The 26,949-nt window shown below is 46.9% G+C and overlaps 1 protein-coding gene across 1 annotated transcript; it reads right to left on the bottom strand.

Annotated features, from left to right (window-relative positions):
• Nucleotides 1-22,282: 22,282 nt before the first annotated feature.
• Neurl3 (neuralized E3 ubiquitin protein ligase 3) lies at nucleotides 22,283-26,420 on the bottom strand. Its single transcript, XM_051152808.1, has 3 exons — nucleotides 25,473-26,420; nucleotides 24,743-24,796; nucleotides 22,283-22,605 (listed from the first exon to the last, which is right to left on the bottom strand). The coding sequence occupies exons 1-3, from the start codon at nucleotides 25,951-25,953 to the stop codon at nucleotides 22,412-22,414; spliced, it is 729 nt and encodes a 242-aa protein (XP_051008765.1). The 5' UTR covers nucleotides 25,954-26,420; the 3' UTR covers nucleotides 22,283-22,411.
• Nucleotides 26,421-26,949: the final 529 nt, after the last annotated feature.

Here is a 26,949-nt window from a genome sequence, read left to right as displayed (position 1 = left end):
CCTCTCAATTGAGACTCAAGGCCACCTTCCTGCATCTTCTGTGTCAGTGCATAGGAGGTGTGGCCCAGGTTCGAACCTGCAATAAAGACTTCCTTGCTATTACATTTGGACTTGGCTCTTGGGTGGTCTGTTCGGGGAGTCTCAAAATTTGGGCAAAACAGTCCCCAACAGACTCAGGGACCTTTCAAGAGGAAGAGGCAGAGAGATTGTAAGAGCCAGATTATGTGAAGGAGAGAAACAAAACAGTGTCTTCTGAATGTGGCAGGAATGCTACACTCATGAACTTATAGCAATCATGGTTGCCTGCCCAAGATCAAGTCAGTCAATATTGTAGCATAGAGTGGAGAGGAGATCACAGGCCCCCACCCTAGCTGAGGACCTATTGGCAGTTGGTGGCTTCTGAGGATGGGGGGGCGGAGTCAGTTTTCTTTAGCGGTTGAGCATGTGCTAGTGAGTGGTCCCACAGTATGAGAACAAAATGAAATCAGTGTGCTATCAGAATGAAAAAAGAAATAAAGAACACAAGAAGTCAACCAGAGAGAGCAAGGAGTAGGCAGTGGGCCTGGGAGGAGTGGAGGTAAATATGCTCAGAATACACTGTGTACATAGGAAATTCTCAAAGAATTCATGAAAACATTACATATGTATAGAAAGTCTGGTGTCGAGGGAAGGCACAGGAGGATCTCTGGAATTCACAGACCAGCCAATCCAGCCTAATTGGTGAGCTGTAGGTCCCAGTGAAAGAACCTGTCTCTAAAACAAAGTAGGTAGTGTCTAAGGAACATCTCCCCTCTGGTCTCCACATGCATATACACATATGTACATGCACCTGCTCGCTCATGAACGAACACTGGAATTACCAGTTCCCTGTCGTTATGAGGGCCTGGAGAAATGGCTCTGCGGTTAAGAGCATTTGCTGTTCTTACAGAGGACCTGGCAGCTTATAACCATCTATGACTCTAGTTCCAGGAAATCCAACACCCTCTCCTGGCTTCTGTGGGCTCCCGGACACACACACATATGCTGCACATAAATGCATGCAAGGACACACATAGCACGTAAAAATATGTAAAAATAGATACAATTTTAAATGGAATTATGAAATGTTACTACGACATTTTCTTTTTGAATCGTGTGTGTGTGTGTGTGTGTGTGTGTGTGTGTGTATGTGTGTCTGTCTGTCTGTCTGTCTGCTGTCTGTCTCTCTGAAATCTAGTGCTCACATTATACACATTTCAACCCTGTGCCCTAGGGCTCAGTGCTCAGTAGCCAGACTCTGCCAACTGCTGCATCGCTATTTTTCTTTTCTTTATTTTATTTTATTTATTTACTTATTTATTGGCTTTTCAAAACAGGGTTTCTCTGTGTAGCCTTGACTGTCCTGGACTCACTCTGTAGACCAGGCTGGCCTCGAACTCACAGAGCTCCGTCTGCCTCTGCCTCCCGAGTGCTGGGATTAAAGGCGTGCGCCACCATGCCTGATTTGCATCGCTATTCTTCATTACCAGTAACAGCAATAATAAGCAGAGCTCTTGTCTATCTGATTCTTGGAACACACAGGGCCACCACGGTGCTTTTCTGCATCTCAGATTGCCGTGTTCTTTTACCTACAATCTCTCACACTTTTACTGCAGCCTCTGTTAACATGCCTCTTCAAGGCACATTCCCTGACCATAGCATCCAAAGTCCAGTCTCCCCCATACCCTCTCCTTCCTCTACTGGATTCAGAGAACCCAAATCCCTCATTAGACTCCAGGCCCAGTGCTCAGTCAGCATCAGCCGAGCAATTCTAGCAGCAACTCCCTGCTCAGACTGCGGGAACACACTCTGCTGTAGAATGGGGGTTGGGGGTGGAGATGGGGGGGTGGGGAGGCACCTGCTGTTGCTGATGCTCTCTGGTTGCCCTGTGGACAAAAAACATACCTTGTTGATGTCTCTTGCGCTGCTGGGAAAAGGAACATTGAATCCCAGGCTCGGAAACTGTTTCTCATGCAGAAAGCTAAGACTTCAGCTGGTGGTGTGCACCTTTTCTCTTAAGAGTGGGCTTAAGAGTCGTCGGATTAAGCCGGGCGTGGTGGCGCACGCCTTTAATCCCAGCACTCGGGAGGCAGAGGCAGGCGGATCGCTGTGAGTTCGAGGCCAGCCTGGTCTACAAAGCAAGTCCATGATGGTCAAGGCTACACAGAGAAACCCTGTCTCGAAAAACCAAAAAAAAAAAGAGTCGTCGGATTCAGGTCTGGAGGTGTGGCTCAGTTAGCAGAAGGTTTGTCTAGTACATGGGAAGCCATATTTGATCCCCAGTACCACAGAAACCATTTGTAGGGGCATATCTCTATAATCATAGCTATTGGGAAGTAGAGGCTGGAGGATCAGAAGTTCAAGGTCACTGGACAGTGGTGGTGCACTTAATCCCAGCACTTGGGAACAGAGGCAGGCAGCTTGCTGTGAGTTCAAGGCCAACGTGGTCTACAAAGCAAGTCCAGGACAGCCAAGGCTACACAGAGAAACCCTGTGGGGGGGGGGAGTTCAAGGTCATATGATGAGTTGGAGGCAAGCCTATGCCAATAGTGAGATCCTACCTCAAAAAGAAGAAGAAGAAGAGGAGGAGGAGGAGGAGGAGGAGGAGTGGTGGTAGTTGGGGATTTAGCTCAGTGGTAGAGCGCTTGCCTAGCAAGCGCAAGGCCCTGGGTTCGGTCCTCAGCTCTGGAAGGGAAAAAAAAAAAAAGAAGAGGAGGAGGAAGAGGTGGAGGAAGAGGAGGAGAAAGAAGAAACTATACCTGTGGACTGTTGGTTCTAAAAGAAAACAGAAGAAGAGAAAGGGGCGCTCCTACAGAAATAGAAGGGAGGTACACTCAGGTAGATCTTAGGAAAAGAAATTTGGGTCTTAAATGCTTTTATTCATGCATTCATTCATCGAGAAAGGGCCTCATTATATAACAATGGAAGGCCTAGAATTCACTATATAAACCTGGCTTGCCTCAAACTTATAGAAATCTGCCACTTTTGCCACCTGCATGTTGGGATTAAAAGTGCACATAACTATGACTGTTGAGGTTATCTATCTATCTATCTATCTATCTATCTATCTATCTATCTACCTTCTTTAACAAGTCTGTTCATGTATATCCACTGTTTCCCTCCCTCATCCCCTCCCCACTAACGAGCACCCCTCCTATTTTCAGATCTTGTCTCTGTTTTGTCTTTTTGTGACCACCCAGTTTAATTAGGGCTGTTTGCCTGGACATCGGACAGGAGTTGTTATTTGTGGAGCGTGGCATCTGGTGATTTTGAGAGGGTAAACTTCGAAGGTGTGGGGCCTCCTGGAACAGGATTAGGTCCTTGAGGTCACTGCCCTTGGAAAGAACTTTTACTGTCTTGAAAAGTAAATTTGTTCTGCCAAGAGTGAGTCATAAAAAGAGTAAACATGACCCCCAAGCCTCCTGCTGCCTGTCTCGCTGTGTGATTGCTTCCAAATTCCAAAACTGCAAGCTAAAAAAAAGAAAAAGGAAAAAGAAGAAAAGAAAGAAAAGGCCTCCTTTCTCATAAAATATCTAGTTCTGAACATTTTGTCATGACAACAGAAGTCATAAACAAACATCTGAAGCATGCTGGATTCACTGTTGAGATAATTCTTTTTCTTTTTCTTTTCCTTCAAGACAGGGTTTCTCTTGACTGTCCTGGACTCACTTTGTAAACCAGGGTGGCCTCAAACTCACAATGATCCTCCTGCCTCTGCCTCCCAAGTTCTGGGATTAAAGGCGTGCGCCACCATCGCCCGGCTGAGATAATTCTGTAATGATGAGTTCAAATGTGTTATATGAGACTTTAAGGAAGGAGAGAAGTTGTGCAGAGCAAAGTATGGTATTAATGAGCACAGCCAAACGGGAAGAGAGGATGCGTTAGTTACCTTCTGCAGCTGTGATAAAACGCCGTGACCAAGAGCAACTTTAGGAAGAGTTTCTTTGGACTTACAGTACCAGAGAGAGAGAGAGTCCAGTCACCAAGCCCTCCTGTTAATAGTTCCTACCTGGGATGAGGAAACATCTGTTCCCATCTCCCCAGGAATAGTGTCACACAACAGGAGCCCTCCTGTTACATTGAGATTGGTTGAGGCAACATGAAAATAAAAGAAAGAGGAGACTGACCTCTACAGAAGTAAATTAACCTTCAGTCAAAGCAAGGTAGGTAGTGCGCACCTTCAGTCCCAGCACTCGGGAGGCAGAGGCAGGCTGATCTCTGTGAGTTCAAGGCTAGCCTGGTCTACACAGTAAGATCCAGGACAGCCAGGGCTATATAGTGAGATTCTCCTTGTTTTGAAACGAGAAAAATGAGAAGAACAAAGGGCAGCAGTCTCTTTAAGGGAACAGAGTGTGTGTCAAGGTGCAGAGGACCTGGGTTTTTTTATAGGGCAGAAAGGGGGGCTTGGCGGGTAGAAGACTCTATCTGCAGATCTGTTTCCCTGTGGTCTCAAGGGAGGTTGGTCTGCTGTCTTCTTATCAAGGGGCCCCCGAGTCTCACTGTCTGCAGATGTTATCGTCAGCTTTCCTGACCACTTTCCTATCCCACCTGAGGCTTTCTGTCTTCAGCCCGTAGTTCCACCCCTAGGATCCACCACGTAAGCAGGTTGGAGGTGCGAGCTGTAACACAACACTCTAGAGATGGCGCCACGAGGGTCCAGAATTCAGCCTTATCCTCGGCTATGTACTGAGTTCGAGGTTAGCCTGGAATACACGAGACCATGGTCTCAAGAACTAACCTGGGAGCTGGAGAGATGGCTCAGCAGTTAGGAGCATTTGCTGCTCCCTGCTCATGGGGAGCCACCCACGTGACTGCTCACAGCTGTCCTTACTTCAGTTCCTGAAGGTCTGATCTGATGGCTTCTTCTGGTGTTTGCAGGCACCAGGCATACACAGGATTCACATACATACAGCCAATCAAGACACCCATACACGTAAGACAAAAATAAGTCTTTTGTTTTGTTTTTCGAGACAGCGTTTCTCTGTTTCACTCTGGCTGTCCTGGAACTTGCTCTGCCTTCCCAAATGGTGGGATTAAAGGCATGCACCATCAACGCCCAGCTTAAAAATAAATCTTAAAAAAATAAAATCTTAAAAACAATAAAAAAAATGCCTGGCTAATCCCAGCACTTGGGAGGCAGAAGCAGGCAGATCGCTGTAAGTTCAAGGCCAGCCTGGTCTACAAAGTGAGTCCAGGATAGCTAAGGCTACATAGAGAAACCCTGTCTCAAAAAACCAGAGAGAGAGAGAGAGAGAAGGTCAGTACTGACCATTGCTCTATAGACTTACTATTTTTTTTCTCCAAACTCAAACTCAAAGTCTCCTTCTGCCTCTCGAGTGCTGTGACTGAAGAACACACAGCCTTGCCCAGCTCAGAATCTGCCTCCAGACACTGTTTTCTGTCTAGTTTTACATGTGAAGTTTTTTTTTTAATTTTTTTATTAATTTATTCTTGTTACATCTCAATGTTTATCCCATCCCTTGTATCCTCCCATTCTTCCCTCCTTCCCATTTTCCCATTATTCCCCTCCCCTATGACTGTTCCTGAGGGGGATTACCTCTCCCTGTATATGCTCATAGGGTATCAAGTTTTGATGGGAATGGGCAGAACGTGCAATTTTTGCAAACACTTGGGCAGTCTTGGGTGTGACACAGAAGCTTTCCTCCATGGAGGGGAACAGGGGCTCTGAGAAGTGGGAGAGAGGACTCGCCTCTGCCTTTTATTTGCATCATGTGATTACAGGCTGTCTTAGACTTCTTCTATTGCTGCAAGGAAACACCATGACCAAAAAGCACGTTGGGGAGGAAAGGAAACCAAGACAGGAACTCAAACAGGCCAGGAGGCAGGAGCTGATGCAGGGGCCATAGAGGGGTGCTGCTTACTAGCCTGCCTGGCCTGCTTTCTTAGAAAACCCAGGACCACCAGCCTGGGGATGGCACCACCCACGGTGGGCTGGACCCTCCCCCCATTGATCACTAATTGAAAAAATGCCTTACAGCTGGACCTCATGGAGGCATCCTCAACTGAGGCGCTTTCGCCTTCCTCTCTGGTGACTCTAGCTTGAGTCAAGCTGACTCACAAAACTAGCCAGCACGCAGGTCATATTCTAAGGAACTACATCGGGACTATGAAGTAGTAGGGAAGCCGGTTAGTTCCCCGGGGGGGAAATAAGACTATTGTCTGGCCTCCTGATTAAATTTGAATAAGGGTCTGTTAAATAAACTATAAAACAGAAGGCTCCCCAGCTGGACCTTAAGCGCAGCTGGAAGTCTCAGTTTCACACCTGGTGCTTGCAGAGGCTGATGCACCTGCTGGGAAGCCACGTGGGTACTTAGCTGAATAACAAAGGAGCCGGGTCCTCTGAGACCCTGAAGCTCATTATAGCGACCTAGTGATATTAAAATGATGTGTGTTTGAACTTCTGGGTATAGCTGAAGGGCACAGTGCTTGCTTAGCCTGGGTGAAGCCTTGAGTCCTGGGCACCAAGCCTGGTGGGGGAGTGTGGTTTCTCCAGAAGAAGGAAGCGGTAGAGGGTAGCTGTGCCTTTGGTCCAACACAAAACTGCAAATTTAATAAAAACACTATGCAGGGGCTTCTTTTGACGCTTCCTTATTGGCTCGCTTATGTTGTGCATGCGCTTGCTGTTGTCACTTGCAGGTGTGGAAGTCATGGGGAAACAGTCATGAGTCAGTCGCTCCGATGTGGGTTTCAGGGTTCCAACTCAGGCCAACAGTTGTGGTAGCGAGGATCTTTACTCCCTGAGCCATCTCACCGGCCCTTGATTGATGATTGATTGATCGGTTGGTTGATGGGAGACAGGCTCTTATCGTGTAGCCCTGGCTAGCCTGCAACTAGACATGTAGACCAGGCTGGCCTCAAACTCCCAGAGATCAGTCTGCCTGTTCCTACAGAGCGCTGAGACTAAAGGCATGTGCCACGGTGCCTGGCCCTGATACTGTTTTCTTTTTTAATGGAATGTATTTGCTTGCATAGTTGTTTGTTTGTTTGTTTGTTTGTTTTTTCAATACTCAGCACTGTCCTCTGTTTTACAGGTGCATGCACACAGGCGAGACATCTGAGAAAAGCTGTTCACTACCCTTAGGTGGCTCCTCTGGAACCCCTTGAGACAGGGACTGTTTTTCTAACAGCTACAATGGGAAGGTTGGGCACGCCGAGAGGCAGAGACCTGGCAGAATGTCCCTTTTGAAGCATAATTTGGTATAAGAAGCTAGACAGGATTCAGTACAAGTAAGGATGAGCTTCTATAAATTAATTAAAACTTTTTTTGGGGTTTTTTTTTTTTTTTTTTTTTTTTTTTTTTTGGTTTTTCAAGACAGGGTTTTTTTTGTGTATCCTTGGCCGTCCTAGACTCACTTTGTAGACCAGGATGGCCTTGAACTCACAGTGATCCACCTGCCTCTGCCTCCCGAGTGCTGGGATTAAAGGCATGCACCACCATGCCCGGCCAGCTAGTTAAATCTTAATGTCATTTTTATTTGAGCATCCTTATGTATCTCAGACTAACTTTCCTCCATCCATCTCCCAAGTGCTGGGATTATAGGCCTGTGCTACCACTTTGGTTTAATGTGATGGTGAGGATCAAATTCAGGGCTTTATTCACACCAAGCAAGCACTCTACTGGCAGAGCTGTATCCTTAGCTCTTAACGTAATTTCGTAGAACGTTTTTCTTCTTCAGGGATGCATACGGACGATTTAGAGTAAAGCAGCGTTCTGCCTGCTCTACTTTCCAGTGGTCCAAAAACACCTTAAGAGGATGCATACAAGCACACAGAGTCACACTCGTGCATGGGGGACAGGCAAGGACATGACGCTGGTGCATGGCTGCAGGTGTTGCTCAGTTGCTAGCATGCCTAGCATACAAAGATGTCCTCATCCTACCCTCAGCACAGCATAAAACAGGCCTGGTGGCACATACCTATGCTCCCAACACTGGGGAGGTGGAGGCAGAACCAGAAGTTCAAAGTCATCCTTGGTTAATTTAGATATTTCTATGAGGCCAGATCCTGTCATGGTACAAATGAACAAGCTGGAAAATAAAAGAAAGCAGGTGTGAAAAATATTTTGTTGTTTTTTTAAAATTATTGACCCTGTGACTGCTGAGATAGTTCAGCAGGTGAGAGTGCCTGCCGTGCAAGTGTGAGGACCTGATTTAGTCCCCAGAACCCACGGTAGAAGGTGAGAACTGACTCCCAGAAGTTGTCCTCTAATCTCTACAGGAGGACCGCGGGCACACGCGCACACACACGGAGTAATAATAATAAATAAATGCGAGCCAGGTGGTGGCGGCACATGCCTTTAATCCCAGCACTGTGAGTTTGAAGCCAACCTGGTCTACAAAGGAGTCCAGGACATCCAAGGCTACACAGAGAAACCCTGTCTTGAAAAACCTAAATAAATAAATAAATTAAATACGATTTTAGGAAATATAGAATGTAAGTGGAGGATAACTTGCATTGCACTATATGATCCTTTCAGATCTTCTGTGATGTTTGAAATGTTGCGGAATAAGCTTCTAATAGTCACCTTAAAGAAGTTAAACTCACCACGCATGGTGGCGCACGCCTTTAATCCCCGCACTCGGGAGGCAGAGGCAGGCAGATCTCTAAGAGTTCGAGGCCAGCCTGATCTACAAAGAGAGTCCAGATCAACCAAGGCTACACAGAGAAACTCTGTCTCAGAAAACAACAGAAAAACAAAAAACAAGAAGGTAAACTCTGGGCTGGAGAGATGGCTCAGAAGTTAAGAGCACTGTCTGCTCTTCCAGAGGTCCTGAGTTCAATTCCCAACAATCACATGGTGGCTCACAACCATCTATAATGAGATATGGTGCCCTCTTCTGGCATGCAGGTGTACATGCAGACACAACATTGTATGCATAATAAATAAATAAATCTTTGAGGCCAGCCTGGTCTACAAAGTGAGTCCAGGACAGCCAAGGCTACCACAGAGAAACCCTGTCTCAAAAAAAATTAAATAAATAAACTCAAGCAATGCAGGATACTGTTTGTCTACAGAGACTCTTGGGTGAGGCTAGAGGTAGTCCTTGGCCCCACACGGGTTGCTTTCCATATTCACTCACGGTCTGGGGACTCCATGAGAGAGCGGGGCACAAATACAGCTTCAGCAGTCAGAAGTCTGTCTGATGTGACCACCAATTAGATGAATACCAGCAAAGATAAATAGTGGCAAAGCTTGATGAGAGACCCGCCAGTCGGCTCCACCAAATAGTGCATCCCTGGCTGGGAGACTGCTCAGTAGGTAAAATGCTTGATCCACAAGTCCAAAGTCCAAAGTTTGCATTCCCAGCACCCACTCAAAAACTGGGAATGTTGCATGCCTATAACCCCAGCACTAGGTGAAGAGACAGGCACATCTTGGGGACTTGCTGGCTAGACAAACTAAAATAGCAGGTTTTAGACTTAGTGAGGCAACCTCAAAAAATTAAAATAAAAAATAAATAAAAGGCTGGGCAGTGGTGGTGCACACCTATAATCCCAGCACTCGGGAGGCAGAGGCAGGCGGATCACTGTGAGTTTGAGGCCAGCCTGGTTTACAAAGCGAGTCCCGGACAGCCAGCCAAGACTACACAGAGAAACCTTGTCTCGAAAAAAAAAAAGTAAAATGAGTTACGATGATGCCCGAAGTCCACTTCCCACCTCTGCACATGCATGCCACACCAGGCTGCATGCATCCACTAGCAAAACAAACTGATTAATTGAATGGATTTAAAAAAAAAAAAAAAATGAGCTTTCTTACCCAGCGGTTACCAGAGAAGATCATTGTACCTCACGGAACGCTGGACAGGGTTGTCATTGGTGTCTAGGTTCCACCAATTATCACCCTCTGATGTTCTGTGGCTCCTCCTCCTCCGTAACGTGCAGCCATACTTTTGTGGGTTACCAAGCCACATCCATCCACATGTAGAATCTTGGCTCAAAGAACTGAGAGACGATGGCTCCTTGTCTGTGTTCCTGGGGAGCCCCCTAGAGGCAGGAGTGAGTCACTGACACCGCGGTAGTGCAGAAGCCAGCGGCACAGGGTTCTTCCCTGCGTAACCTCGCCTGTGAGTGGGGTTGTTTGAGGGAGATTTAGCAGTAGTTCTTACCCGACACCCGCAGGCAGTACTGTCTCTCCTCGTGGGAGTTTGTGATTTCTCCAGGTGCTTGTCAGGTACCTAAAGGGGAATGCTACCGTCTTCAGTGTGAACCGGCAGGTGGGTGTGCACAGATGTGCAATGGGACACGAAGCCGGGTGTGGTGGCGCACGCCTTTAATCCCAGCACTCGGGAGGCAGAGGCAGGTGTATTGCGGTGAGTTCAAGGCCAGCCTGGTCTACAAAGCAAGTCTAGAACAGCCAAGACAACACAGAGAAACCCTGTCTTGGGCGGGGGCGGGGGGGGGCAGACAAACAAAAAAAACGAAGCCGGATCTCTGTGAGTTCAAGGCCATCTTGGTCTACAAAAAGACCCCAGGACAGACAGGCCTACACAGAGAAACCTTGTCTTGAGAAAGAAAGAAAGAAAGAAAGAAAGAAAGAAAGAAAGAAAGAAAGAAAGAAAGAAAGAAAGAAAGAAAGCTCCCTCAAAATATTTTATTTATTTATTTTTGAGACACTTCTGTAACTAAGGCTACCATATTGGCTAGACTGGCAGGCCAGCAAGCATGGGCAGCCATGCTTGAGTTTTGCAGAGATGCTGGGGATGGCTTCAGGTCCTCCTGCTTGCACAGCGAGATCTTTACTCCTGTTTTAGCTTGGTTTAGTTTTGAGAAAGGGCCTTACTATTAACTTCGGCTGACATAAAACTCAGAAGGTAGACCAGGCTGGCCTTGAACTCACAGAAATCCATCTGCCTCTGCCTCCTGAATACTGGTGTGGACCACTCCTCTCTAGCAAAAAAAATATATATATAATCTTTTGACCTTTATTCATATGTGTGTTTTGCTTGTATATATGTATGTGCACTACATGCATATGCCTTGTGCCCTGTGAAGTCAGAAGATGGATTGGATCCTCTGAAACTGGAATTTCAGATGGTTATCAACTATTTTCTTGGTTCCAGGCTCTCTGCAAGAGCAACGCATGCTCTTAACTGTTGAATCCAGCCCCGCATTATGCTGCTTTTAACCTAGATCATTTTTTGTTTGTTTGTTTTTGTTTTGTTTTGTTTTGTTTTTTTGAGACAGGGTTTCTTGTGTATCCTTGGCTGTCCTGGAACTCTCTGTGTAGACCAGGCTAGCCTCGAACTCACAGAGATCCTCCTGCCTCTGCCTCCCAGAATGAGTGCTGGGATCAAAGGCATGTGCCACCACACCCGCCTCCATGTTGACTTCTAAACTGAAGAAGTGTTTAAGCAGTTTATATGAAACAGAATGCCAACACTAGTGCGGGGAGGGGGTTGTTAAGCAGATCTGACAGACCTCCAGACCCCTAGCAGAGCCATGGGGGAGTTTCTTGGGTCCCAGGGAAAGCCCCTCAGCAGTTCCAGGATCCCACCTGGCCATTTCCTGTTCACACACTAATAGCCCTATGTGGAGATTTTGCTTTCCTTTCTCTCTGCCAAGAATCCTCCAGAGGATGATTAACAAAATACTCTCTTTGTTTTGATCCGCTGCCCTTCCATCTCAGTGACCACCGAGAAATCAAGCCAGCTTCCAGGAAAATGGACCTTGGCAGTGGGCTTGCCTGTCACCTAGCACACACGAGTGAGCAGGCCTGGCATGGGATTAGCACCCAACTGTGGCACACCCTTGAAGCTTGGCTCTCCTGACAACTGATAGGACATCCCCTCCTGCCCCTGCTTGTTACCGAACTTGGGGTAGGGGTGGGGCACACTCTGTATACCTTAAGAATCCAAGTTTGGCCACCTATCCTCAAGAGACCAATTAGAACAGACAGATTAATAGTGAAAGGCAGAATGGGGAGATTTATTCAACGTGGCCACATTGGGAAGAGGGACAGAGATTTGGTGACCCCTCATGTCCATCTTTGGGGGTCCTGAAATGAGATTAAAGTTTAAATAAAGGCTTAGGAATATGCACATCGAGGCATTTCAGTCAAGGTGGTCCTGTCTACCATGGACACATCATGTCTGGGCCTCAGTCTCACACCCTAAAGTGGTCTGACAGATTGTTAGAACTGTGTGGAATCTCTTTCTAGGATAGAAGCCCCACCTCCCTGCCCCTGGGTGGGGCCTTTCTTTTTCTTGGGGAAGTAGCCATCTTGCATGTCCATTGTTTCAACACTCTGAAGATCAGATAATAAGACACAAGGGTCTCTTTAGGATATCTTCATTTTTGGCGTAGTAGTTACAGGCCGACCTCCCTCACGACTCCCTCACAACTCCTTCACGACTCCCTCACGACTCCCTCACAACTCTGTCCTTCTCCAACTGAATACTGGCACTCTCTGAGATACCCTTTCCTCCTCTCTCCATCTTCCTAGCAGCTGCCCTGTATGTTCTATCTAGCAGCGGCGCTGTGCGGGACATTCTCTGTCTTAGTGAGGGCTGTGCGCTGTGCAGGACCCGTTCTCATGTCACTCAGTTGCTCCCACTCCAGGAGGTTTTTTTTTTTTCTTTTGGATGCTCCTGTTTGTTTCTGTTTGCCCCCACTGAAGAGTGTTGTGGAGGCTTTTGGTTTGCTTGATACGTTTTTGTTGTTGTTGAGGTATAACTCACAGACCATAATCATCCTCATAAAAATGTGCCAATAGCAGTCGCTGTGGTGGCTAACACTTGCAATCCCAGCACTTGGAGGGTCTCCATGAGTTCGAGGCCAGCCTGGTCTACACAGTAAGACCCTGTCTCAAAAAGCAAAGGGACAAGCAAAAACCAATTTATTTAAAAGTACCAATTAAATGGCTTCAATGACATCAAAATTGTGCGGCCATCAGCGCGATCGACAGTACCTCCTTGATCTCACTGTGAGACCAGCATCCTTGGTTGGTTGGCTTGAGACAAGGTCTTTAAACCCACATGGACCTCCAACTTACTTCATGACTTTGAATGTCTTGTCCTCCTGTCTCCATCTCCCTTGCTGGGATTGCAGGAGTACAGCACCATGCCTGCCTGGTTCCCGCAGCTCTGAGGACTGGACCCAGAGCTTCTCGTATGCAAGGCAAGAACCGCAGCAACTGTGCTTTCTCAGACCCCACCCTTAGTTTTATTCCCCAGGTTCCCTCTCCCAGCCCTTGTTCCCTGCTAGTTTCTGTGTCTGTGTTTCCTATTGTGGATATTTTATATACATGGACTCACATAACTTGGGGCCCTTTGGTTTTTGTTTTATTACTATTTTTTAAAGATTTGTTTTATGGCTGGGCGTGGTGGCTCATGCCTTTAATCCCAGCACTAAGGAGGCAGAGGCAGGTGGATCGCTGTGAGTTTGAGGCCAGCCTGGTTTATAAAGTGAGTCCAGGACAGCCAAGCCAAGGATACACAGAGAAACTCTGTCTTGAAAAAAAAAATTATTTTATGGGCTGGAGAGATGGCTCAGAGGTTAAGAGCACTGCCTGCTCTTCCAAAGGTCCTGAGTTCAATTCCCTGCAACCACATGGTGGCTCACAACCATCTATAATGAGATATAGTGACCTCTTCTGGCTCTCAGGCAGAATACTGTATACATAATCAATAAATATTTTTAAACAAACAAACAAACAAATATTTATTTTGTGTTTATGAGTGTTTTTGCTGCATTTTTGTATATGTACCGTGTGTGTGTGTGTGCGTGTGTGTGTGTGTGTGTGTGTGTGTGTGTGTGTGTGTGTGATGGGTTACAGATGGAGTGAACCACTGCGTGGTGCTGGCAATCAAATGCAGGCTTTCTGCAAAAGCAATGTTCTCAAACATTGGAGCCATCTTTTCAGCCCCCTTAATAATAATATATTATTATATTTAATAATATATAATATACAAATAATAATAATATATTATTATTGATTATGTATCCCACATGTCTGTGTACCAGAGGAAAGTGTTAACCTCTTAGAGCTGAAGTTAAAGTGCTTATGAGGCACCTGACATGGGTGCTGAGAAGTGAACTTGGGTCCTTCCTTATAGGATGTGCTTTTAACTGCAGAGCCATCTCTCCAGGCCCCATGTGGCCCTTGGTAACAGGCTTCCTTCTCTCAGTGTTTCCAGGGCTCATCCTCAGAGCATGAGCCAGCTGTTTGCATCATTTTGATGACCAAGTAATACTGCGCTGCTGTGCCGATGGCCCTGCTCCACTGTCTCGTTCTCAGCTGGTGCACATTTGGGCCGGTTCCCCATTGGGGCTATTGTGAATGGATGGCTCTTCTCTGAACCTTTGTTCTGTGCTTTCAGGCTGCTTGGCATACACCAAGAGTGAAATCACTGGCTCATATGGTAACTATGTGTTTGAGAAATCATCAGAGTGTTTTCTAAAGCGAATATTTGTGTTTCTTAATCAAAATGTAATGCATTTCTATCATTTAAAAAATTGCAGGGAAATGCACATGGCGGTTCAGTCACTCTCCTCTCTTTTCCAGGGTGACTTTCTACTTTGTTGAACTTTAATATAGACTTGCAAATGTGCACACACACATTATTCTATCTATTTAGTTTACAGACATTGACTATATCACATTCAAGATGCCAAACCTGGTAGCATAAGTTGTAAGGCTAAGATAAAAGGATTTCAAGTGCAAGGATCAGCCTGGGCTACATCATAAGACCCTGTCTTATAAAATCAAAGCAGGGTTTTGGTCAGTAGTAGAAGATTTGCCTATGAGGGCTTTATCATCAATGCCAGAGAGAAAAGAACACAGAGAAGGGTGCTGGAAAGATGGCTCAGAGGTTAAGATCACTGGCTGCTCTTCTAGAAGTCTGAGTTCAATTCTCAGCACCCATGTGGTGGCTCACACCCATCTATAATGACATCTGGTGCCCTCTTCCGGTCTGCAGGTATACACTGTATAATAAATAGATAGATAGATAGATAGATAGATAGATAGATAGATAGATAGATAAATCGATCTTAAAAGCTGGTCATGGTGGTGCACGCCTTGAATCCCAGCACTCAGGAGGCAGAGGCAGGCAGGACTCTGTGAGTTTGAAGCCTGGACACAGAGAGTTCCAGGACAGCCAAGACTACACAGAGAAACCCTACCTTGAAAAAAAGAAAGAAAGAAAGAAAGAAAAGGGGGAAATGCCATTAATCCCTGTAGCAGTTGATATAAGCATTTACCTTCTGGTGAGAATAATCAGCTTGTTCCCAAGTACATCCCTGTCACAGAGCTCCTCCTGGAACATTCTGGAAGGTATTCTTAGACATGCTCTCATTTGCTTTCATTCCATAACCTCCTTACCACAGTGACCCTCTGGAACTGCTAGGCCACAGTGTGTGCTAAGTTTGTGTGATATTGGGTAAGGCTTACAAGTTTTCTTTTGTTCAACCAATGCCTTTTAAAACTTTTATTTATAGCCGGGCGTGGTGGCGCACGCCTTTAATCTCAGCACTCGGGAGGCAGAGGCAGGTGGATCGCTGTGAGTTCGAGGCCAGCCTGGTCTACAAAGTGAGTCCAGGGCAGCCAAGGCTACACAGAGAAACCCTGTCTCGAAAAAACCAAAAAAAAAAAAAAAAAAAAAAAAAAAAAAAAACTTTTATTTATTATCAGTGTGTGTGTGTGTGTGTGTGTGTGTGTGTGTGTGTGTGTGTGTGTGTGTGTGTGTTCATGTGCCATGGTAGACATGTGGAAGTCTGAGGATAACTTGCAAGAGTCAATTCTGTCCTTCCACTGTGATCAAATTCAGGTCACAGGCTTTGAAAAAAGTGCTTTTACCTGAACCATCTTGCTAGCTCAGTTTCCATTTTCTTTTTTCTTTCTTTTTTTTTTTTCTTTTTTAAGTTTTTCGAGACAGGGTTTCTCTGTGTAGACTTGGTTGTCTTGGACTTGTTTTGTAGACCAGGCTGGCCTCGAACTTACAGTAATCAACTTGCCTCTGGCTCCTGAGTGCTGGGATTACAGACATGTACCATCACACCTGGTGCCCAGTTTCCATTTTCTTTCTTTTTTTTTTTTCAAGACAGGGTTTCTCTGTGTAATAGAGCCCTGGCCATCCTGTACGCTCTTTGTAGACCAGGCTGGCCTCAAACTCACAGGAGGAAAAAAAAAAAAACAAAAAACAAAAACAAAAAAACCTCAAGGAAAACATAAAACAAATTGAAAAAAAAAAAAACCCTGAAAGTGGTAGTGTGTCCTCTAATGCCAACACTAAGGAAGCTGAGGCTTGAAACCAATTTAAACTGTTACATCATCTTCTGGTTTAAATTATTACATAAATACCAAACAAAACAACAAAAACTCACAGCTGGGCAGAGGTGGCACACGCCTTTGCTCTCAGCACTCAAGAGGCAGAAGCAGGTGGATCTCTGTGAGTTCAAGGCCAGCCTGGTCTACAGAGTGAGTTCCAGAATAGACAGGACTGCACAGAGAAACCCTGTCTTGAAGAAGCACAAAATAACAACAACAAAACATTACATCATCTTCAGATTTGCTCCCCAGTGATGCCATCGCTAGAGGCACCAGGTCTCTGCTGCAGCCAAGTAAGATAATTTTTCTTCCTGTAAACTAGCCATTAAAAAGAAGGCAGCCTGAAACCAGACAAGCTATAAGCTCACTTCCAGGCAGCTAAAGCCTCGGTCCATCTCACTTTCCCACTGAACAAAACCTGAGCCTTTGCCCCCCGCCCGAGAAGCCTCAGAAAGAAAGGCCAGTGTTTTGATGGCAGGCTTCCTGTCTGAGGAACAGAGTAGCTGGCGTTTAACCAACTCTATTCTCTTCTTGTTGAGCAGTTCTCCAGGCACACAAGTGCCCGGGCCCATTCATTTTCTTTATTTTCCCTGTCACGGGTCCCACTTCCAGAGGCTTTGTTTCCATGACAAGGATGGGGGAAGGTGATGAACTTGCTTAGTTAGGCCACCTTCTACAGCGTGTGGGACTTTCCACAGAGGGCCAGCCGTTCTGCTTATGTGAGAAGCTGACCATGTTGTAGATGTCTCAACCCCTCTACGTGTTCTTAGGGATAATCTATCTGGAAAGACGATCAATATTACTCAATATTACTACTGCAGTTCCATTTTTTTTTTTTTAACACAGGGTTTCTCTGTGTAACCTTGCTTGTCCAGGATAGGCTTGAACTCACAGAGATCCAACTGCTGCTGCTTCCCCTAAGTGCTGGCCATCATCTTTTAAATCCTGGCACCTCATGGTATTTTGTCACCTTAACCCAACCCCACCTCCACACTAACCAACCAAGGCCATGTTGCCCCTTCTCCCCAGGACTGGCAGGCTATAGTATCTTGGATCTCAAGCCAGACCTCCAACTCAGCTGCTAAAACTATGTATCTTTATTTTGTTTCAGCCTTACTGAACTATGATTGACAGGTAAAAATTGTATCCTTTTAAGGTGTAATGTTTTGGAAAGTGTTTGTATCATAAAGTGATCATCACAGTCAAGCTGACTAGCCTCTCTTCTGTTTCTCATAGTTGCCAATTTTGGTCCCTGGGCAAATCCCAATTGCACAGCCCCATTACTGACTAGTCACCTGCTGTGCATTAGCTTTCCAGAGCCTTCTGGCTTGGGAATTATTTGACTCAGTCTGGCTTGTTTCACTCAGAGTGCAAATAGATTCTTCCTCTATTAAGGTTGCGTAATATCCCACCTCCATCATGTTTGACCTATCCACTCACTTGTCAACTGGGCATTTAAGTTGCCCCTGGACTTTGGCTACTGTGAACGGTGCTGTAGTGAACACTGCAGTGGAGGGCAGGAAAACCTTCCAAATCTGGCTTACTGATTTGGATGCGGGCCCAGTAGAACTGCTGGGTCATGTGGCTGTTTTATTTTTCATTCTTTGAGGAACCTCTATAGTATTTACACCCCAGAGACAATGACTAAGAGTTCTCATTTCTTAAAAAAAAAAAAAAAAAAAAAAAAAAGACTTTTCGTTTCTTCATATCCTCGCAAACAGTTCTCAGTTTCTTTGATAATGCCATTTCTACAGGTGTGAGCTGACATTTCACTGTGGTTTGGGCTTGCATCTTCCTGTCACTAGTGAAGTTGAACTCGGTTTTTCAGATCCCTTTTGGCCATTTATAGGCTGCTATGGTATGCCTGTAAGTTGTCCACTCCAACACTCACAGGCTATAGATTGCCATTAGGAGGTGGGACCTTGTGGGAGATACTGGCCACAGGGATTGAGAATGGATTCATGTCTCTCTTGCGGGGTGGATTGGTTCTCCTAGGAGTCTGCCTCGACTTGCAAACTGTGTTGCAAACTAGGATGTTTAGTAGGCCAGATTGTCTTGGTGCATTTTTTACTTAAAATGTTTTAAACCTAGGCTGGGTTTTTTTTTTGAGGGGGGTGTTCATGAAAGGATTTCTCTGTGTAGCCTTGGCTCTTTTGGACTCACTTTGTAGACCAGACTGGCCTTGAACTCACAGTGATTGACCTGCCTCTGCCTCCCAAGTGCTGGGATTAAAGGCATGTGCCACCACGCCAGGCTTAACCTAGGCTGGTTTTACTGGGCTAAAACTACATAGTAAGCAGGGGAGTGTCTCAAAGGAAATACATCAGCCCTGATGTGGGTGGCCTTGTCCTTCCGTCTGTTTTCTCTGTCTTCTGCTGCTGTTATTTTTGTTTTTGAGATAAGAACTCACCACATAGCCCATGCTTGCCTCCAGCTCACAACCCTTGCTCGTGTTGCTGGAGTGAGCCACTGGAACTGGCTTCAGTTCATACTTCCTTACTTCTTGTTTAGAGGTTTCCTGAGATGTCTGCGAATTCTTGGATATCAGCTTGGAATTAAGACTAGAGCGTAAGCAAGCCACTTCAGCTCGAAGCCCTGAGAAACAAGACTTAAAGGGACCAGGCTGGGCGGGCTCAGGGAATAACTCGGTGTCATTATCTTCAGATGTTTTCTTTTGAACTGCTAGTATTCTAGAAAATACTCCTTCAGTCTTCTACTTGGAGTTGTAATTATAGACAGACATCTGAGTCTTTTTAAAAGGTTTATTTTATTTTATGTATATTAGTGTTTTGGCTGCACGTATGTACCATGGGCATGTGTGTGGTTCTCACAAAGGATAGGAGAGAGCATCAGATAGCCTGGAAGTGGAGCTGCAGCTGACAACAAATGACAGTTGTGTCACTGTGTGGGTGCTGGGTATCAAACCTAGGTCCTCTGCAAGAGCAACAAGTGTCTTAACTGCTTCTCCATCTCTCCCACCCCAAGGCATCTCAGCCTCGAGGAAGATGGGAGAAAAATGACTAGGTCTCAACATTCAATACATTAATTCACTGATTTCGACAATTTTATATAGGTTTCTTTTCCAGTTGCCCTTTCAGATGCAATGAACAATTATCTGTTCTTTTAAAGCACGCCCTGCTCCCCCCCCCCTTAACAAACCACAAGTTGTTTTTCAGCTTCTGACTGGCGCTAAGCCACCGTTTCCTGACCCTACTTCCTCCTTAGTCACACAGGAAAAAAAAAAAAAAAACAAACTTGTGCTTTAAGGTTTTTTTGTTGCTTTTTTTTTCCCTCATCTTACGTGTTAGCAACTGGATTTTGCGGTTGAACCTTGACCAGTGAGGGACAGCTCAGCTTCCTTTTGCATCAGGGATAAAAACCATAAGTGCACCCCCATCCCTGAGCTGGTGAGCTCTCTCCTTTTCAGTCTAGAACAGCACTTCTCAACCTGTAGGGTGCCAACAGGGGTCACATATCAGATGTCCTCCACTTCAGATATTTACAGTATGATTCATAACTGTAGCAAAATTACAGTTACGAGGTAGCAGCGAAATAATTTTATGGTTGGGGATCACCACATCATGAGGAACTGTATTAAAGGGTTGCAGCATTAAGAAGGTTGAGAACCACTGGGCTAGTGGCCCAGCTCATGAAATGGTGCCAGCCACCATCAAGGAGGGTTCCCGACTCTGTTAAGCCAATCAGGAACATTCCTCACAGGCATGCCCACAGGCCAGCCTACAGTAGTAGACACTCACCCACTGAGCCTCCTTTTCCAGAAGATTCCAGAGTCTGCAAGTTGATGATTGAAACCAACCTTGACAGGGGTTGCTGGCAGAGGAAACCACACTCTGGATACAGAGGCTGCCTGCCCTGAGCTAGCAGCTTTGCCTGCCTTCTCTGCTCCAAGTTTTCAGCTCTTCCCTGCTCCTGTCCCTGGGAAGACGCTTCCATGACTCACTGTTCGGCAGGAGGTCACATCATTGACCTCCTCTGCTGCAAGTTCATAAAACTGGGTGTAAAGAGTTCTTTGAGCGGCTCATCCTTTGCAGGAACTAGCCGTGCATAATGAGCTAACTCCCCGCTTCAGTGTGTACACGTGGGCGGGATCCTTTCCTCAGCCCATCACCAGTGCCCTGTTGTGAGATTTTTTTTTTTCCTAAAGCTAAAAGTACTTCACCTGACCTTGCCCCCTTCACTCTGGTCAATCAATCTGGTTGGATTGTGAAGTCAAGCTCCCCCAATCACTGCCTATGTCAATGGTAAAGGATGGGATCCATGCTGGCCCGGTGTGTTGCTAGCCTGGCTTGTGAACCCTTCACACTGAGACACTTGGACTTTTTTCCCTGTGTGTTCTTGCATGAGGCACCCAGGTTATCTCCAGCATGAACTGGGGTGAATAGATGAGAAGGCCCCACATCCGTCTTCAGTTTGATCCACTTCTTTCTCTCTTACCAAAGTTTTTGTTTCATGAGGTGTTGTTTCCTACATAGTTTCCTGGTGGACAGATAGATTTGTTTAGGTCATTCCTGACAGTTTATAACTGGGAACAGAAGGGAGCAACTACATGTGCCCAGTGATTTGATGGGGGAGTGAAGAGAATTGATTGCGAGCTGGATCTCTAAAGGAAGTCAGGGAGAGGGGCCCATGGTACATATATAGCCATGAGAAGAGAAAGATTAACATGGAAAGGTCTGGAAAAATTAGAAGGCTAAATAAGAAGGCTCATAGTGTAGTGTGAGATTACCAAGCCAGACAAGAACAAGACAGCGGAGCAGTGACAGAGGCCACCCTGCCCCCACTCTACCCCAAAGCCCTTCAGGGACAAATACAAGACATTACATCCTTTTCTTATGTTCTTTCTTCTAAAGCAGCTGTTTCATCCTTAATTGTCTACATAAGGATGGCCTCGAATAAGATGCCTCCACTTGATTCAAGAGACCCAGGCCATCCCACAGACAAGGGGTTAGCTAACACCAAACGCAGCTGCTTCTTCCGAGCCGTGGGAATAAAGAACTCAGTATAGGCCGGGCATGGTGGCACACACCTTTAATCCCAGCACTCGGGAGGCAGAGTCAGGCAGATCTCTGTGAGTTCAAGGCCAGCCTGGTCTACAAAGCCAGGGCTACACAGAGAAACCCTGTCTCGGAAGAGAGAGAGAGAGAGAGAGAGAGAGAGAGAGAGAGGAGAGAGAGAGAGGAGAGAGAGAGAGAGAGAGAGAGAGAGAGAGAGAGAGAGAGAGAGAGAGAGCAGGCTGAAGGGAAGTCTGAAGGCTAAGGTACACCACATCAGAGACGTCCTAAAATCTGCAACACAAATCTCATCTCCCAGATACTCTTTTCAAGTGTTTCCTCCTCCAGTCTCAGCTTAAACACTCTAAACTAGTTGCATTCAACAAATATACCAGGGACTGGGGTTCCCCCATAAAGAGAGCCCCAGGTTGGGGCTTCCTTGCCATTAATACCTGCCTTCCATCAGTCATCAGAGCCTCCTGAAGTCCCCAGAATCCAGCTGGAAGGGCAAGGTCTGGTTGAAACAGGAAAGCTAAGAATGTTGACCCAATCCCTGGTATGTTCAGTGAACAGAGCCCGTGAACCAGTGTGCGCCCAGAGCCCATCCAGTCCTTATTGGAAAAGCAGTGGGGGGGGGGGGTTTGCACAGGGCAGCACATCCCCAAATGCCTTAGCATCTCACCATTCCAGGGTGCCATCTCCTCCCACTGAGTAAAGCAAAGGAGACATCGCTACAAAACACAGTTTATTTGGCTATCTCACAAATCACCATGGTCTACGTCCCTGCCTCTGGTACTTGGGCCAGACACAGATTCCTTCATGTCCTCCACTGTAGCAGGAGGCTCAGGCTGCCCCTGTCATGCTGGAGGACTTCCCAAAGTGGCCAGAGAGATTTCTCTTTGCCATATCAGCCTCTACGGAACCTTCTGGCTGAGGAAAGGGTCTCCGAGCTTCCCTCATGGCTAACCCAAGATCAGTCATGGTAGCCCATTAATGGGCTGGTTGGCCCATGTCCAGACAGAGGTTTCTCCTTTTGTAGGGGCCTGCCTCAGAGCCAGGTCCCACCTGCACCCACTCCGGAAGGCCTGTCTTCTCAGGAGCCTTTCCCAGTCTTCTGTGAAGGCTCCACAGCCACCTCCTCAATCTGCCAGCGACACATGGGGCACCTGGCCGTGTCTTTGAAGACATGCCAGGCGCAGGAGCCGCAGAAGTGTGAGTGGCCGCAGGGGATGAGGCGGGTATTGGCAGTGTTGTGGAAGCAGATCACACACTCCTCTCCTGATGTGACTGGAAAAAGAGATAGCATGGGTCAGGGCGCACATGGAGGGTAGGCCACCTTACTCATGCTCTTCCCACGGGACAGGAAAGCTCAGTATCCCAAGGAACTGTGTCCTGGTCCTGTGGGAATCCACTCAGTGCACTCACATGAAAACCTACACAATACACTCAGCCCCTTTTTCAAGCTGTTGCCTTCCAGTTTCAGCTACTTATGGAACTATCGAGTAGATCTAGAAAAAAAATCCTGAGTACTAAATAATTGTTATTACTGTATGGTATTATAGCTGCGCTATTTTATTATTAGCTGCCATCGTTGATCAGTTCCTATGATGGATTTATAAATGCAAGTTCAGCGTAGGTAGGAACAGGAAGAAACAATAACTCACAGGCCACTGGCTGGGTTCTGGCTATAACGAGCCTTGTGGACTATATCCTCTGAGGGTACAGAGACACAACAAAACTCTCCTGTGGGTACAAGGAAAATAAAGGCCACACATTCCTTCTCCTGGGAAGAAATCCACTCACAGATATTAGGTGAGTCTAGCAAGTTTTGTTGTTGTTTGGTTGCTTATGGTCTATGTATTTGGTAAAGCTTGTGGGGGTTGTTTTTTGTTGTTGTTTTGGGTTTTTTGGTTGGTTGGTTTTGTTTGGTTTGTTTTGGGTTTGATTCTTTTGTTTTTTCTTTTTTGTTTTTTTGTTTTTGTTTTTTGAGACAGGGTTTCTCTGTGTAGTCCTAACTGTCCTGGAATTCAGAAATCTTCCTGCCTCTGCCTCCCGAGTGCTGGGACTAAAGGCGTGCACCACTACCAGCCAGGAAGCTTTACAATTCATGTAGGGATGGATTTTGGTTTGGTTCCGCCTCTCCCTGTCCCTCTCCTCTCTCTCTCTCTCTCTCTCTCTCTCCTCTCTCTCTCTCTCTCTCTCTCTCTCTCTCCTCTGAATCTAAAGCTAGGACTTGGCACACACTAGGCTCTAGACCCACCCTACTTTTTTAATCTCTTTTTTGAAACAAAGGTCTCATTTAGCCTAGAATGGCTTCAAATACAATATATGTAACTGAAGATAACCTTGACCTTCTGACCCCCTTGTCCCAACATTTATCACTACTGGTTTTATTCAGTGGTGGAAATCAACCTAGAGCTTTGTGCATGCTAATCAAGCACTCATCCACTGAGCTGAATCCCCAGCCGTGTGTGTGTTTGTGTGTGTGTGTGTGTGTGTGTGTGTGTGTGTATGTGTGTTTGTCTTGTAGATGTCAGGAGCTTTTCTCCATCACGTTCTACCTTGGTTTTTGATACAAGTTCTCTCACTGAACCTGGAGTTCACTGATTGGCTAGACTGGCTGGACAGCAAATCCCAGGATTCCCGTCTCCACATTCCCAGCAGGTGCCTGTCTGTTCACATGGGTTCTGAGGATTCAGCTTAGACCAAGCAGACACTTAACCAACTGAACTATCACTCTAGCTAACCACATGCTTTTCTCCTCTTTTCCTTCTCCTCCTCCTCTTCCTCCTCCTCCTCCAATTCCTCTTCCTCCTCCTCTTCCTCTTTCTCTTCCTCCTCCTCCTCCTCCTCTTCCTTTGGTTTTTCCAAGACAGAGTTTCTTTGTGTAGCCTTGGTGTCCTGGAACTCTCTCTGTAAACCAGGCTGGTCTTGAACTCACAGAGATCTGCTGGCCTCTGCTTCCCAAGCACTAGGACTAAAGGCATGCATTACCACACGCGGCTGCTCAGCAGTTTCAATCATGTGTTGCTTTTCACAGAGAAACCAAGTTTGATTTCCGGAATCTATGTGGCAAGCTTACGACAGTCTGCAACTTCAGCTCCAGAGGATCCAACTCCCTCTTACGGTCTCCAAAAACACCAGGCGCATATGTGATGTATATGTTTTGTAAGAAATTTTTTAAAGAAAAAAAGGAGATTGAACTAGGCTGCAATCCCAGCATTTGGAACAAGTTTGAGGGTAGATTAGGCTACATGAGACTGTTTGGGGGGTGCAGGGAGGTATTGGCTCATGAAAATACTCTCAGAATTGAAGGCAGAAACGTTGCGTTGTTTCTGGATCTCTAGCCACAGTAAGCTGGCCCCAAAACCTGTGGGTGAACTGGTCACACTTCACGGCCACCAGGGTCCCAGGCTGCACTCACCTTCAGACTCTGGCATAGCCTCCCCACTGGTGATCCAGGCATTGGCTTTGGGATCTAAGGCAGAAAGGAAGGTTCACAGCTAGCACAACAGATCCAGGAATCCACGCACATGCACGCACATGCACAAATACTCATGCACACACAAGCGTGCTACCCTGAAGAATCAAGCTCCCTTCCTCACTGCCGGTCCCCTTGTCATGTTAAGAACCCAGCTGGCAGCTCTCACAGCTTTTGTCGGTTTTGTTTATTTTTGCTTATTGCCTTAGTATGGGTGAACTAAACTGCAAGGCCCCATCCAAATGCTTCCTCCTTTGTAAAAGGCGACCAACCTAGCCGGGCGTGGTGGTGCACGCCTTTAATCCCAGCACCAGGGAGGCAGAGGCAGGAGGATCGCTGTGAGTTCGAGGCCAGCCTGGTCTACAAAGTAAGTCCAGGATAGCCAAGGCTACACAGAGAAACCCTGTCTCGAAAAACCAAAAAAAAAAAAAAAAAGGCGACCAACCTTGTAATATTGTTTAGGGCACTGGTCATGGTATATCATCCTTTAGGGACGAGGCTATGGCCTTTGCCCATTTGTGTCTCCAGTGCCCATCCCTACACTAGGACCTGGCCATGGGCTGATGGCATCCTGAGCATAGAGGCCTCCAGACAGGTGTGTGAAGCCTCCTATAACTGCCTCCGTGCCACACACTCCAGGACCACAGTAATTCGGCCCCACAGATTGTCTCACCCAGCAGTTCAATGGCTTTCGTGGTCCCATACACATCCATCACCGCCCAGAGTGGGGCGCCCTGGACCAGCACGTCTTTACGAAGCAGAAGGGGGCGGCCAGCGTTGACCTTGGCGAAGAGCCAGCCTCTACGGTTCACCCAGAAGCAGACCACATTCCCCGCACGAACGCAGCCCTCTGGAAGCAGCGCTGCCCACGTGGGGCTCTGCTCCTCCAGGTCAGGGCACACGAAGGGCGGCAGGCAGGAAGCCGCCACTTGTGCAGGGTCCAGGCGTGTGAAGCCCACTCGAAGGCCACCGCACCAGCCGTCCTCGTGTCGCAGCACCCGCAGCGCTACACGCTCACCGGGCCACACGGGCCGCTGGCTAAACACAATGCCATCGTGGAATGTGGAGCGCCTGCGTGCTGTGCTTCTCAGGTCATTCAGATGCACCTGCGCGCCCGTGGCGTCCCCGTGGAAACTCAGGGCCTCGCGGGGCATGTCGGTGTCTGTGGGGCAGAGCGGGGAGCCTGTCAATAAGGAACCATTCTATCCTACCAGCTCTCCAGGGAACACCCAGCACCTTGGGCCACCCTGGCCTCCTCCAGTGGACCGTTTCCTCCGCCCTCATCCTACAAGGCCCAAGAACCTGCTCAAAGCAGGTTGGGTAATTCACTCTGCCTGCCTGGATCTATTAACCTCCCCGGACCCCAACCGCAGTTCCCCACTTCTGCCTGGCATGAAAATTAAAAGAACCTACGAGTGACCCTCCTCTGAATTCATCCCTGAGCTGTGCTCGTGTGGTGGCGCTGTAATTCCAGCACAGTGGAGGTGAAGACAAGTTCCAGGCCTGCCTGGGCTACAGAAGAGGTTCCAGGCTAGCCTAGCCTGAGATACGTAGACAGTGAACTCTTGTCAAACAAAACCAAACCAAAGACTTAGGCATATGAACCCAGATAAAGTTTATTGTTTTTATCTTCTAACTTATTGCTTTATTGAGTGCACAAGTACCAGGACACATGGGTGGAGGTCAGAGGGCAATTCGCAGGAGGAGTCAGTTCTCTTCTACCTTGCAGGTTTAGGGGACTGAACTAAGTCTTTTAGCTTGGCAAGCACCTCTACCCGCTGAGTCATTTCAGTGCATCCTCAAGTATCTCGCCTGGAGGAGCCATGCTTTCCTCTCTGCTTCTCTGGCCACTTTCTCCTACAGGAGAGCTGTGTCAGCCCTCCCCGACTGAAGGTGACTTCCTGATCCCAGAAGAGAAGGGGACACAGCAGTTTCCCACAGGACAGGGGTACAAGCTGAGAGCAGGAGATGCCTATGTTCAGCCAAGGCCTGAAGTGGGTTTTGGGACTAAGGGGCTTCCTGCAGAAAGGCACTTGGCAGCCAGGAGGGAGAGCTGGAGTTTCCTGGCCCAGTTGATCAGATCTCGAAGACCTGTATTTCCTCTTTAAGTGTGTGTGAGACCTGCATTTCCTCTTTAAGTGTGTGTGAGA

Source organism: Acomys russatus, chromosome 11 (assembly GCF_903995435.1).
Source record: "Acomys russatus chromosome 11, mAcoRus1.1, whole genome shotgun sequence".
Classification (NCBI taxonomy): domain Eukaryota; kingdom Metazoa; phylum Chordata; class Mammalia; order Rodentia; family Muridae; genus Acomys; species Acomys russatus.
This window is presented reverse-complemented; position numbering and strand designations above follow the sequence as displayed.

Excerpts from the sequence above, each read along its gene's own strand:
- Neurl3 (XM_051152808.1), bottom strand. The coding sequence starts at position 25,953 with ATGCCCCGCGAGGCCCTGAGTTTCCACGGGGACGCCACGGGCGCGCAG. Across the intron at positions 24,797-25,472 it reads GAAAGCCATTGAACTGCTGG|ATCCCAAAGCCAATGCCTGG; the intron begins GTGAGACAATCT and ends TTTCTGCCTTAG. Across the intron at positions 22,606-24,742 it reads GGCTATGCCAGAGTCTGAAG|TCACATCAGGAGAGGAGTGT; the intron begins GTGAGTGCAGCC and ends CTCTTTTTCCAG.